We start from the raw sequence: 14,045 nt of genomic DNA, 5'->3' as shown, positions 1-14,045 counted from the left end.
ACAAGTGACTGCTTTGTCCTGGAGTGGAGTGTTTTGGTGTGGAATTCAGCAATTGCAATAATCAAAAATTCATCATCTAAGCTTCATCATTGACATATCCTCACTTCTAATATCATGAGCAGCAAATTTTATTTTATCTTCCTTTGTGCTAGGTAATAGGTCAGCTGTTTATTGGAACATCTGAATAAAGTCAACTGGCCAACAGGACTGTAAAAGTACAAGTGAAAATAAAGTAGATTACTCAGCAATCAAGCATTACTCAACTCTTCCCTAAATTGACAAAATGATATCATTAACCTGGCAGATGTAAGAATGCATATCATTGTCAGTTTAGGGAAGAGTTGAGTAATGCTTGCTTGCTGATTAATCTACTTTATTTTCACTTGTACTTTGTTTTGAACTGTTATAATTAACCTGGCAGATGTAAGAATGCATAACAGTTCAAAACTATTGAGAGCTGGGGACAAGGCTGTTGTCATTGCACATGTGCATATTATGAGAGTCTGATCAGTGATGTCACTGGAGACACAAGTATTTGATGCAATTTATAAGTCACCTAGATCCAGCTCTAGTATGATCCAAAATCTTTGCCCATTTAAGTTCAGCTACTCCATGGAGTGGCTTGTTTGCATACTCTCCCTCCAGACACTTGGAAGTCAAAGCTCTGCTGCCTGACAGTGCACAGCAAGTTCCATTTTACTTTTGCTCCTGTACTAACTTGCCTACACCAGCACCTAGAGAAGCAACCTTGCTTTCAAGGCACTCATGTCTTCACTCCTCCCTCATCTCCATCTGGACCTCTTCTTCAGCAAATTTAAATGGTTCCACTTAGTGTTTTACTCCTTCAATTGCCAACACTGTTCTGGTTCATACTTGTCTCTCCCTCTTTTTCCTCCTTTAGTTTATGGTCTCTGACCAATCAGGAGATTTGAGTCACTGACTACAATACAAGGCTCCTGAAGTGTCTTGGCATGATTTATCTAGTTTAAAAAAGGTACTGTAAAATTGCAACAAGCTTGAAGGCAGTGCCTACTGTGTTTGAGGTTAGAATATATACGTGTATTCATAAAGGTTCACACAGTCATGTGAACAAAACAACAAGTTAATCAAGTGCTACCACCCAGCATCAGAATTTGCAAGTTTCATTGGTTTTGCCATTTTAGCATTACAGACCAATCACAACCAACTTCAGCCAAAAGCATACCACCACATTTGGGGAAAGTTTTAAAAACAAAAAAACTTAGGCACATTTACATTTTAAAAACGTAAAGTGTTTGAAAGTGTAGAATTGCTTACTTATTCAAACATTGTACCCAAAAGGCATACATATAGCTGGAGCTGCAAAACGAAAGACAGTAATGTAATACATGTACAGGAAACCCTGAAAAAAAGCAGTGCTTCCTCCCCTACCACTATTTTCAAATAATTAGGTCACAGCAAGGAATTTTTGTTCAAACAAAAAAACTTGACATCCCGTGTCTGAGAATATCCAAAAGAATAGGGGAAATACAGATATTAGTAGTTCCATGCACCAAGGATAAATGCTCAGGTAAAGCAAGCTTATCAAAAGCTGATTAAAATCACAGCATGATTTTATTTTAATAAAATAAATATTATGCAATTTAATATTTGATGGGATGTTTAAATTGCAATCTTGCCACTCAAGTTCCACAACCAAATTGCTCAAAATTCTAACTTGCATGAACAATGTAATACAACTTTGATACAGTACAGAATTATTAACACTTTGCTAGTGGAAAAATTTTAACATTACTTTGCTTGCAATGATTTGCTGGCTAATGTTTACACTGTGCATAAATATAGAAATACCATATTTCACTAAAGTCATGGCTATTGTTTAAAATTGAAACGAAAGATTAAGCTTTACTATAAAATTATAATAATGGTCTTTCACAGACCAAACTAATAACAGAAACATTGAACAGGAGGAGAAACTAATAGTACTGGACATATACATAGGAACCTTTCAATCTGTAATGGTTTTCTTTTAACTTTTGGGAAAAGATGTCAGTTGCCTTAACTGATTGTGTTGCAATAAAGACCGTACAGACAAGTCTTTTGTGAAGTCAACTGTATTTGGCTATGCTTGGTCATATCTGGATTACTAAACAGATTAGTGCAATTCTTTGAGATTCTCAGAACAGAACTAGGCTGTAGAAAAAGGCTAATTTCCATAGATTGGCTAAAACTGTAATTTTTTTCAAGCCCTATTCTTAAAGGATTTTTTAAAACATTGACATACTTTGTTGTGTTTAGGCAGTATATTAAAATGAAATTTAAGTGTACAAACATAACACTAGCAAAACTGCAGACAAGTTTTGAAAATCTTCAGACTTCTTGCTGTAATGTCGCACACAATGGCAACCTCCAAAAATACCTTAGAAACGGAGATATAAATGGAAAACATTGTGCTGAGAAATTTATATCTTCTAGATGTTAGCAACTGTTCCAATTGGTTAGAAGCACCAGTCTATCGGACAGCAAGAAGGCAAGCTAATCCAGCTATGCCAAACCCAGCAACTGTTATCAGCATGTTGCGTACTGTTGACTCTTGCCAATGGTCATCACTGCCAAAGAATCTGAGAAATCCCTCCTGTTAAGGCAAAGAGAACAGGTTTGCATTAATCAAAACAGCTTCACCCCTTTACTTCCATTTGAGTCTAATAGTGCTATTAATATTTGGAACACTAACAAAGCGATGCAGAACATGAAAGACAACCAACTTTACAAATGAAACTGCTAATTCTGAAGGTTAAATTGTCATGTCTTAACCCCCCTTTGAAAGGTGCATTGAAAATCAACTAGATTACACACTAAAATATCTTCAAACATCAGCATTGACCTTCCCTATTCTGATGCATAAAGTCTCTTGTAAAAAGAAAATATTACAACTGTATATAATTAAGGGGAATCATCAGTGGGGCTGTATATTTAAGAATTTGAACCCCATTAAAGAAACACAGGTAAGATACCAGATTTATGTATTCTCAGATTTCAAATGCCAAGTACAGCACTGTTCAACATAGAAAATCAACTCCATTCAGAAAACAGGGAAGACAAGCAGCTGTGTTTGCTTCAAGATCCACATTCAATATCATGCATTGTGTATGCATAAGCCCAGCTGGCGTATTTGCGTATCGCCTGCCAGATGTCTATGTAAATTTCCTTAGCCCATATTTCTTAAGGCACTTTTATTGCTAGAGAATCAGGTACAAGAATCTACATATAAAACAAGTGACTTACAGCTTGAATGCTCAGATTAGAAATTAAAACTCTTAAGAACAGGTCAAAACTATTGTATAATTTAGAATATTTGTCACCCTTTAATTCCAGGCAGTATTAATTTAATGTATTTTCAACAAATTTCAAAACCCCTAAACCTAGATCTCCCACCGCACCCCCCCACCCACCACCATTTAAGAAAACCTAATATGCTGTATCATTAAAACTGTTGTAATTCTAAGAAGCTTGCCAGAGAACACATTACATTAACACTATTTCACAAACATGTGACATTTTAAACCAAGACACTTTCTTCAAGGAGTCGCATATTCTATCACATGAAACCTCCATGACTTTAAAATAAAGACTCCAGTCATTTTGGTTGTGTTGTTGGAATGATAACTTGAGCTAAACACACAAGGATTCTTCAAAAGAGATCCTGCCCGAATGCTTCAAGCATTGAAATTAGTTGGCGCAGCATGACCTTGTGTTATTAGCACAAAGATTAAATGGAAAGGATAAAGGAGATACAGTTTATCCAGTCTTTTGTCTGGTTGGCCTGTTGTGAAGAGTGTAAACCCTCCGAGGTCATCACCATTTCCCCCCTGATAACCTCAAGGGATTTGGGGAGCACATGACCAGCCTTTAACATTTGCTTTCAAAGGTGTGACACCTCAGCATTGTTTAATGTTTGCTCCCACCCTTAACCCACAACAGCCTAAACAACCATATCCCATTCACAAACCCCTTCTTTCTCCAATTCCTAACATGAAACCACGTTTGAAGGCTGGGGGTGTCAAATAGGATCACACTTTTGCAACGTTAGACCGGATACAATCATCACTCAGCTCTGGGTTGCATGAGTTACAGGGAGAATTAATACAGGGAAGAACCAACTAGTGGGGCGGCGGCGGGGGATGGAAGGAGGAGATGAAGACAGGAAAGAACCAGTATAAAGGACGGGGAGTGAGTACAGGAAAGAAGTATTCCATAAAAGAGCAAGGAATGTGTAGCCAAGGTCAGACTACGGAGGTGCCTCCCGCGTCCCCGACCTACCCAGCCTCCGTTCTGTTCAATCCACTCTCGCCGCTCCTTGCCCAGATAATTGGCCACACTCTCCGCCAGCGAATCCACAGGGCTGGGCCCGGCCTCCGGGTTCATGACGATGTCCGAGTCCCTCAGGTGCCGGCACAATACCCCGGCGAAGGCGAAGATGCTCACCACCCGGCCCCAGTTCATCTTCTCGTCGGCCGACATTTCCTCCACTACCCGGCGAAGGAAATCGGCCGCGGCCACCGCCGCCGCCGCCGTGGGGGTGTCGGTCTCCTCCAGGCCCGACGCGGGAGTCGTCGTCGCCGCCGCCGCTTCTCCTTCGGGCCCGGCCGCCGCCGCCTTCCGCGGCCTAGCCGCCATTTGCAGGCCGTTGTCGAAACGGCTCTTCATGTTGCTGAAAACGGCCTGGTGCTGCTCCACCATCTGGTCCGCCACTTTGCGAAGGGTGAAGGCCGTCTTGTTGGGCGGCCTCAGCTCCCGGGCCGGGTTCAGGCAATGCTGCAGGTAATAGCGGGCCAGCACCCGTGCTTCCTCCTTCACATCCTGCCGCATCCTCCTCGCCTCAGTCGAGTGCAGGCCTCGCTCCTCGGGCTGCTCGCTGCCGGCTCCAAGGGCTCCGCTGTTGCCAAGGGTAACAGTTGCTGGGCCTCCTTGTTCCTCCTGACCCGCCCTCAAAGCCAGGTTGCCCCGGTGACGCTCGCGGCTTCTCTCCGTTAATCTTCTCCGCCCTCCCCTCTTGGACCGCAGTGACGCTCGTGGCCCCTTTTCTTCCCTGACGTTACCCGGTAACGCGACCCAATTCCTCTCGCGCTGACAGAGACTACACTGACAGCCGTGGCAGGCCTGCCCTTTAAATGCACGTCACGTCCATTGTGACGGCGCGCGGACGTCAAGCAATTGAAGGGTTGCCGCCCCCCCACAAAGATTCTAGCTGCCACGGCCCCATCAATACCTCCATGCCCAACTCCCACCCCCATTCCAACGTAGTCCCAACATCCACCCCCTCCCCAACATACTCCCCACTCCAACCCCAATTCCAACATACTCCCCACTCCCACCCCAATTCCAACATCCACCCCCTTTCCGACATACTCCCCCACTCCCACCCCCATTCCAACATACTCCCCACTCCAACCCCAATTCCAACATTCACCCCATCTCCAACATACTCCCCACTCCCACCCCAATTCCAACATCCACCCCCTTTCCAACATACTCCCACCCCCATTCCAACATACTCCTCACTCCCACCCCAATTCCAACATCCACCCCCACTCCCACCCCCTCCATTCCCATCCCCATTCCATCATACTCCCCACTCCCACCCCATTCCAACATCCACCCCCAGTCCAACATTTACCCCCACTCCCACCCCATTCCAACATCCACCCCCATTTCAACATGCTTCTCACTCCCACCCGTATGCCCACCACATTTGAACGCCCCCACTCTTAACCCATTCCAACCACCTCCACCTCACCCCTGTGTTCTTCCACTGAGCAACAATGAGTCAAAGCCATGCTGAATGCACGATGCCTGGCCAGTGGACAGCCATAGTGGCTCAGTGGTGAGCACTGCTGTCTCGCAGTGCCAAGGGCCCAGCTTTTATTCCACCCTGAGGTGACTGCGTTAAGTTTGCACGTTCTCCTGGTGTCTGCAAGGTCTCCCTCCTGGTGCTCCAGTATCCTCCCACAGTCCAAGGATATTTGGGTTAGGTGGATTAGCCATGGTAAATGCAGAGTTACACGGATAGGGTGGGGGGTGTGGGATGCTCTTCAGTTGGTCACTGTTAACTTGGGCCTATTTCCACACTATATATGGATTTTATGATCCTAAGTTCTTGCTAACACCAAGACAGGGCACTTGTGTTTATGTGAACAGGGAATCATGGATGCGGCCCACTGCAATCCCTCAAAACCTGTGCCATTACCCAGTGAACCCTTTGCTGATTGGCCAAGTTTCATCACAAAGAGGCCACTCGGCCCCCTCCTGATTGCACTGCTACGGTTTTCTTATTCATTCATGGGTGTGGCCAAACAATCAATTAATCATTCTCCCAGCTGTCCAGCCCCATATAATTGTCCCTGAGCAGGTGGAGGTGTGATACCCACAACTGCAGAGAGTTTTTTGAAAGGCACTGAGAAGTCTATCACGTTCCTGTGGGGTCTGGAGTTACATTTAAGTCAGACGAGGTTAAAGATTGCAGACTTCCTTCCCTAAAGGACACTAATGAGCTAAACATGTTATTTAGATGGTAGTTATGCAGTCATTATTAACCAGGCTAACTTTCACCTTACAATTAGTACTTGATCGAGCTCAAATTCCCTATCTACCATGTAGGATTTGAAACAATGTCTCTAGATCTCAGGATTACTTGTCCAACAATACTACAAAGCTAACTGACATCCTTAAATCATATCTCCACTCTATTTTCCTGTTGTATATCCCCACATTCCTGGTTGACTGATGACCCACAGTTCTGTGTAAAAGTCTACAACGAAAACTGCACAACCCTTTGAGTGAAGACTTTCCTCCTCTCCAAGTAGTCTAATCCTTACCCTGAGGTCGTGACTCTATTTTAGACAGAATTCTAGTTCTGGACTCTCAACTAAGGGAAATAAAGTTCTCAGCATTTACCCTGTCAAACTTTTTAATATTTCTATACAGTATTTGTAATAAAAAAAACAGAAAATGTTCAAAATACTCAGCAGCTAAGGCTGCACCTTTGGAAAGGCAAGCAGTTAACAGTTCAGATTAGCAACTTTTCATCTTAGTAGCATTTATATACATTCCCTGTTTTATGATTTATTTCTCTAAAAGAGGCCACTGTAGTCCTTTTTTTTGTTTGATGGGACGGCAGCAATCTAGTGCCGCCTGATGGCTTATTGAGAAAAGTCAAAAATGCTCACAGGCCAATTTAGGGATAGTCTCTCTCAGGCTGCATGCCTCTATTCTGCAGCTTTGTCCATGTCCAGACATGATGTGGAGGTGCCGGTGCTGGACTGGGGTGGATAAGGTCAGAAATCACACGACACCAGGTTATAGTCTAACAGGTTTATTTGAAAACACAAGCTTTCGGAGTTTTACTCCTTCTTCAGGTGTTAGAAACTCTCCTACACACACCCACTTTCTCTCTCTCCACACATTCACGTGCACATACTGTCTCTCACACACATATACTATCTCTCCGTCCCCACCCACCCACACACGCATGAGCACATAAATCTATGGGGTGAATTTGTATTCCATTTTTGTTTAAAAAGCACACAATTTGTAGACAATGTGGCATTTTATAAATTCCTACTTTAGAAATAATACCAGTCTGACTTCAAATGAAAACACAAACAGATTTTAAACAAGGCCTCACACCTAATATGTACTGTCTGACCTAAAATGTCATCTCTTTACACTGATAAAACCTTTAGTTCTCTCAGGACAGTGACTTCAAAGGAATTCGGGGGCTTACATATACATATTAATCAACTAAAACCTTCTAACTGTTAAAGGTTTAACAGTACCTTACATTTGTCTAGTACGTCTTCATCAGTGGCATGACCCTTTGATCTTTTACATATAAATTCTGAGTCTGATACTGCCTCTCTCACTAACACCTGAAGGAGTAAGACTCCAAAAGCTTGTGGTTTCAAATAAACCTATTGGACTATAACCTGGTGTTGTGGGATTTCTGACCGTGTCCAGGCAACATTGAAAAGGAACATGCAGTGTCTGTTGGTGTACTAGTTTAGATAGTGGCTACATAAGCTGAGAAGGTAGAAGAGAATACAATGATACATTGATGAAGAAGAATTTGGGGAGATTCACATGGAACGTGAAACACTGGCATGGACCATTTGGGCTGAATGGCCTATTTCTAGGATGTAAATTATTTATACTTCTCTGTAAAAATTCTTCAAATACTGTGCCAGGTATGAGTCAGCGCCAACATTCTTGTCTGTTCATTCAGAAATACATGTATTCGAGCCCCATTCTAAAGTCTTTATTACATCAGATGGGCTTTTATGTGGTACTTAGGGTGTGCTGCACAGTCAAGTGATGAGATATACTGCAGTAATTTCTACACCTTCAAGGGGACTTTAAAGATTCCCTACTTGGCAAACATCAATTCTTCAAACCAGTGCCCAAAATGGAATGATCTGGTTAGTTCATTGCTGTTTAATGAATCTTGCTGTGCAGAAATTGACTAAGTTTCCGAGGATATCACAGTTTTTACACTACAAAAGTGTTTAAATAGCCAGAAAGCACTTTGGGATGTCCTATGGTCAGGGATGGTTCTATATAAAAACTGATCATTTGCTTCGATGCTACACATGGGAGCTACAATGCGTTGGTAGCCAATGTGCTCATTTACTCTTACAGAGCTAAGACTATGGTACACCACAATATTGTAACACTGTCATGCCCATAAGCAGACAGGCTAGCTGCCAGATTATGACTCCCGCCCCTATATATGTACATAAAGTGGTTGACACAACATTATAAAACACACCTGATGATGGATATGCACATGCTTTATTTCTTGAGAAAACAAAATGAAAAGCTATATATCAGAGTGCAGCACACCAACAGGGCAAAGAAAATAAAAGTCAAAGTTGATCAGGAAGAATGAATAGCTGGTGCAAAATTTAGCTTTAGAACTATTAATGGAGCTAAGGCGTTCTACAGTGTGACGCCTGGGAAAGAACAGTTTTCAGCAGGAGATTGAATAATGATTTCAATGTGTGCAGACAACTGAGGGACAGGACGTAGAGGCATATTTAAAGATCATAAGAGTCAAGAAAGCAAAGTTCAAATTTACACAGATTTAAAGGTAGCACTAACATTATAAATATTTATTAAAGAGCAAACTGCAATAAATATTAGAATGGAAGAGTTGAGACTCATAAGAGAGAAAGGGATCACTTTATCAAACATGTCTGTTTCACGACATTTTAGCTGAAGGATCTGGTTTGCCTTTATGTATAAATCTCAGGAGATATTAGGCCTCTACAGTATCATTAAACAAAATATAACAAAAACACCTGTTTTTTTGAGGGGCACATCAATACAAAAATGACACCAGAAGGAAACATTGAACTAATTAATATTATTCCGTTGACTCCTATAATCTTCCAGTCCCTTTGGTGCCCACTAGTCAGAAAGTGTCAAACCCATTTACAGACATTACATGCTTGAAATGTACGTCTTTTCAAGCATAATAGATTACTAAGTTAAGAAAACTTATGAAATAAAGTTTCTTCCCCCCATTTTGTTTCACAGTTTATTCTTTGTTGCAGAATAATATTTCCTTCAAATATTTTTCACTGGCTGGCCTATTTATTCAGCATAATTCATATCACAGTGTCTTTCAGAAGCAGGGACCCACCAGAGTTAATGATAACCTTTGCTGTTGAATACAACTCCTCTTTTTGTCTCAGATCAACCCTCCTTCTGAAATGAAATTCCTGGCTGTTTAAAAAATTATCACCCCATTCGTTTTAAATAGTTTAAAAATCGAGTTATATGGAATCACACTCTCTTTCCTATTTAAAATAATCATTTGGCATCTGAAGTGTAAAAGTCAAAACATTTGACATTATTTAAAATATTATACGTGCCATTTATTAACTTTTGGTACATTTCAAAAGATTTACACAAATTTTCACCAAAAGAACTGTTTAAATATACACAAAACAAGTACAGTAAACAAAACCAAAACTGTGCACTGGTCCTACAGAAAAGAAATGCTTTAACAAGGACTCTACAAAGAGTCAGAAAGCCTTACTTTTTTGCCTAGATCCCAGTATTATTGTAATATAGTATTGCACTTCTCACCAAGTGAATTGAAATCTTTAAAAGTTCACAGTGCATTTGAATCTACTGCATTGGATTACATTAATTGCATTTTACAGGTTACGACTTCAAACATCTTATGCTTAGATTACTCCTGCTGCAATATGTAAAGTTTTCAAATAGTCATTGTCTATAGATCTACTCCAGAATTGACATCTGCTATTAAATATTATTTTACAATTCTGTAAAAAAAAAGCTCATAAATTATGTGGGCAAAATAGGCATGCTGAACTTTAAACAAAAGGAAACTTTGCCACCCATAAGTAGTGTACCTATTCAGCACAATTCAAATTGCAGTGTATATATTACATACATATTAATTAGGTTAAATAGATTCTCTACACTGTTCATTATCTAGTTCATATATCATCACACCATAGATTTTCACATATAGTTCTTTTTAAACATAGAACATAAACAATGCTTTGCAACGACTCTTTAGACAGCCTCTCCCCCCACTGCAATCATCAATTTGACCAAAGAAAACCACAAAACAAAAATACAATTAATCAATCATTCTGATTTGGAGGTTTTGTTGAAACGTAACTTTCGTCAAACAGAATAAGAAGCAAATAGATGTACATCATGGAAACAAACCTTCGGTCCAACTTGTCCATGTTGACCAAGTTTCCCAAACTAACCTGCTTGCCTACATTTGGCCCATATTCCTCTAAACCTTTCCTATTCATGTACCCATCCAAATGTCTTTTAAATGTTGTAACTGTATTTGCATCTACCATTTCTTCTGATAGTTCATTTTACATATAAACCACCCTCTGAGTGAAAAGGTTGCCCCTCAGGTCCCTTTTAATTCTTCTTGTCTCATTTTAAAAATATGCCCCTTAGTTTTGAACTCCCCCAACCTGCATGGAAGCATGAAAATTTTGTAATGTGCAAATTACAGAAAAGTTTACAAACAGAAACATTATTAGAAAGTGGGGAACTTATTACTGAATGGCATTTGGAAACGGCAGCAACTATTTCTAAACATTTTGTTTGCTGTAAATTGAATTGAATGGTGATACTAAAATTATAATGCTCTAATCTCCCACTAGCATTCTTAAATAATTAGATTGTCCTTACACATTTGGTTATATGTCACAAACCAAAATATTTTCACATTTCCTAAAACAGACAAGATCTAGGAGTCAAGCCATCAAATTAATAACACCAAGAAATCCTAGAGTGGGATCTTCATTGAAAATTGGGTGATCAAGTTCAAGAAACTTTAAGCCCAAATCTGCAAAACAGAATAAGAAAGGCAAATTCATTTTAATGATTTACACTCAATACTGTTAGGAGAGGACATTTTGGATTTTGGATCATTCCTGCACTTTGAAATATTTGGCTTTCACAGGAGAGATTTTCTTCTCAGAAGGCATACAGTGTTTTAGCTTTTATTAATAGAGGGATCGAGCTCTGGTGCGGCCGCGCTTGGAGTATTGCGTCCAGTTCTGGTCATCGCATTATAAGAAGGATGTGGAAACTATGGAAAGGGTGCAGAGGAGGTTTACTAGGATGTTGCCTGGTATGGAGGGAAGGTCTTACGAGGAAAGGCTAAGGGACTTGAGGCTGTTTTCATTAGAGAGAAGAAGGTTGAGAGGTGACTTAATTGAAACATATAAAATAATCAGACGGTTAGATAGGGTGGATAGGGAGAGCCTTTTTCCTTGGATGGTGACATCGAGCACGAGGGGGCATAGCTTTAAATTGAGGAGTGAAAGATATAGGACAGATGTCAGAGATGGTTTCTTTACTCAGAGACTAGTAAGGGAATGGAACAGTTTGCCTGCAATGGTTGTAGAATCACCAACTTTAGGTACATTCGAGTCGTCATTGGATGAGCATATGGACGTACATGGAATAGTGTAGGTTAGATGGGCTTGAGATCGGTATGACAGGTCGGCACAACATCGAGGGCTGAAGGGCTTGTACTGTGCTGTAAAGTTCTATGTTCTATGTTCTATGTTCTCATGCTCATTCTAACAAAATCATGAACCTGTTTATACAGAATGGATTTATAATTTCACTTGTCCAGCACAGAGAGGAAATCTTCCAACAAGAGACACACAGTGAATTTCTTCTCTCCGACAGATGTGAATGTCGAATTCTTTAAGACAGACAGCAGTAGAGACAGGGTCATTAAATATATTCAAGGCTATGAGAGATAGATCTTTAATCAGTAAAGGAATCAAGGGCTATAGGGAAAAAGCAGCAAAGTAGAATTGAAGATCAACTCCATGATCTCACAAAATAAAAGCCGAAAGAACTGTGGATTCTGCAAATCAAAAACTAAAACAAAATTGCTGGAAAGCAAGTCAGGCAGTATCTGGAAAGAGAAATCAGAGTTAAGGTTTCAAGTCCAGTGACCCTTCCTCAGAACTGATGGTAGCTAGAAAAATATGGGTTTTTATGAGAAGATAGGGGGTAAGGAGTAAATGATAGGTGGGCATAGAGTCCAAAGAGACAGAAAAACAGTTGGACTGACAAAGGTGGGTTGGTGGGGGGGAGGGGGGGGTGCGGTGCTAAGGACCTGGCTAGGTGGGTGAATAGCTTTTAAGGAAGACTGTTAATGGTTAACAATGGGTTGTGTGTAATAGCAGAAAATAACTTGATTGCAAGGCATCTGCTCCTGAGATGAGGCATTCCACTCCCGAACATCCCAGATGCCCTTGTTTGTCCTGCAACTTCCCCTCAACAGTGGTCGAAAACGCCCTCGACCGTGTCTCACACTTCCTGCACTCATCCCTCACACTCCCTTCCCACAACAACAACCAAAACAGAATCGCCCTCATCCTCAAGTACCATCCCACCAACCTCCCGATCCAGCGCATCATCTTCCGACACTTCCGCCATCTGCAATCCCACCCCACCACCAAAGACATTTTTCCCCTCCCCACCCTTATCTGCTTTCTGGAAGCATCACTCTCTCCTGCACTCTGTTCACCTGCACATCTGCTAATGTGGTATACTGCATCCGCTGTTCCCGTTGTGGCCTCCTCTACATCAGGGAAACCAAGCGGAGGCTTGGGGATCGCTTTGTGGAACACCTACACTCAGTTCGCGACAAACGACTGTACCTCCCAGTCACAAATGATTTCAACTTCCCCTCCCCTCCTCGGGTGACATGTCCATCCTGGGCCTTCTGTAGTGCCACAACAATGCCACCCAAAGGTTGCAGGAACAGCACCTCATATTCCGCTTGTGATCCCTGCAGCCCAATGGTATCAATGTGGACTTCACAAGCTTCAAAACCTCCCCTCCCCTGCATCCCAAAACCAGGCCAGCTCTTCCCCACCTCCCTAACCTATCCTTTCTCCCACCTATCCACTCCTCCCATCTTAAGACCCACCTCCATCTCCTACCTACCAGCCTCATCCCACCTCCTTGACCAGTCCATCCTCCCGGGACTGACCTATCCCCTCCCTAACTCACCACCTACACTCACGTCTATTGGCTCCATCCACACCTCTTTGACCTGTCTGTCTCTCTCCACCTATCCTTTATCCATCTTCTATCCACCTCCCCCTCTCTCCCTATTTATTTCAGAATCCCCTTCCCCTCTCCCATTTCTGAAGAAGGTTCCAGACTCAAAATGTCAGCTTTCCTGCTCCTCTGATGCTGCTTGGCCTACTGCGTTCATCCAACTCTACACTGTGTTATCTCAGATTCTCCAGCATCGGCAGTTCCCACTATCTCTGATTACAAGGCCTGGTGTGTGGGACTGGGGGCTAAGATATAGTAGAGTTCAGACTTTGAAGTTATTGAAATTGATTTTAGGTCCAGAACACTACAGGGTCCTCAAGTGAAAAATGAGGTGTCATTGTTCCAACTTATGCTGAACTTGACTGCAGCACTGAGGCAAGCCTGAGACAGAGATATTGGCCAACAAACACAGT

At 41.7% G+C, this 14,045-nt stretch overlaps 1 protein-coding gene across 3 annotated transcripts in view; it reads right to left on the bottom strand.

Annotated features, from left to right (window-relative positions):
• Positions 1 to 1,560: 1,560 nt before the first annotated feature.
• Positions 1,561 to 14,045, bottom strand: part of LOC125467184 (guanine nucleotide-binding protein subunit beta-5) — an 83,593-nt gene continuing 71,108 nt past the window's right edge. For 2 of the 3 annotated variants that reach the window (XM_048562667.2, XM_059639333.1), the window contains exon 13: positions 1,561 to 2,614. In XM_048562667.2, coding sequence (XP_048418624.1) covers positions 2,492 to 2,614 — 123 coding nt within the window. In that variant the 3' untranslated portion in view covers positions 1,561 to 2,491. Of the gene's footprint in view, positions 2,615 to 9,889; positions 11,387 to 14,045 lie in introns of those variants that run through there. The other variant, XM_048562668.2, reaches the window with a different exon arrangement.

The sequence above is a fragment of the Stegostoma tigrinum genome, chromosome 33 (genome assembly GCF_030684315.1).
Source record: "Stegostoma tigrinum isolate sSteTig4 chromosome 33, sSteTig4.hap1, whole genome shotgun sequence".
Taxonomy (NCBI): Eukaryota; Metazoa; Chordata; class Chondrichthyes; order Orectolobiformes; family Stegostomatidae; genus Stegostoma; species Stegostoma tigrinum.
Note: the sequence above shows the minus strand (reverse complement) of the source record. Positions and strands in the feature narration are given on the sequence as shown.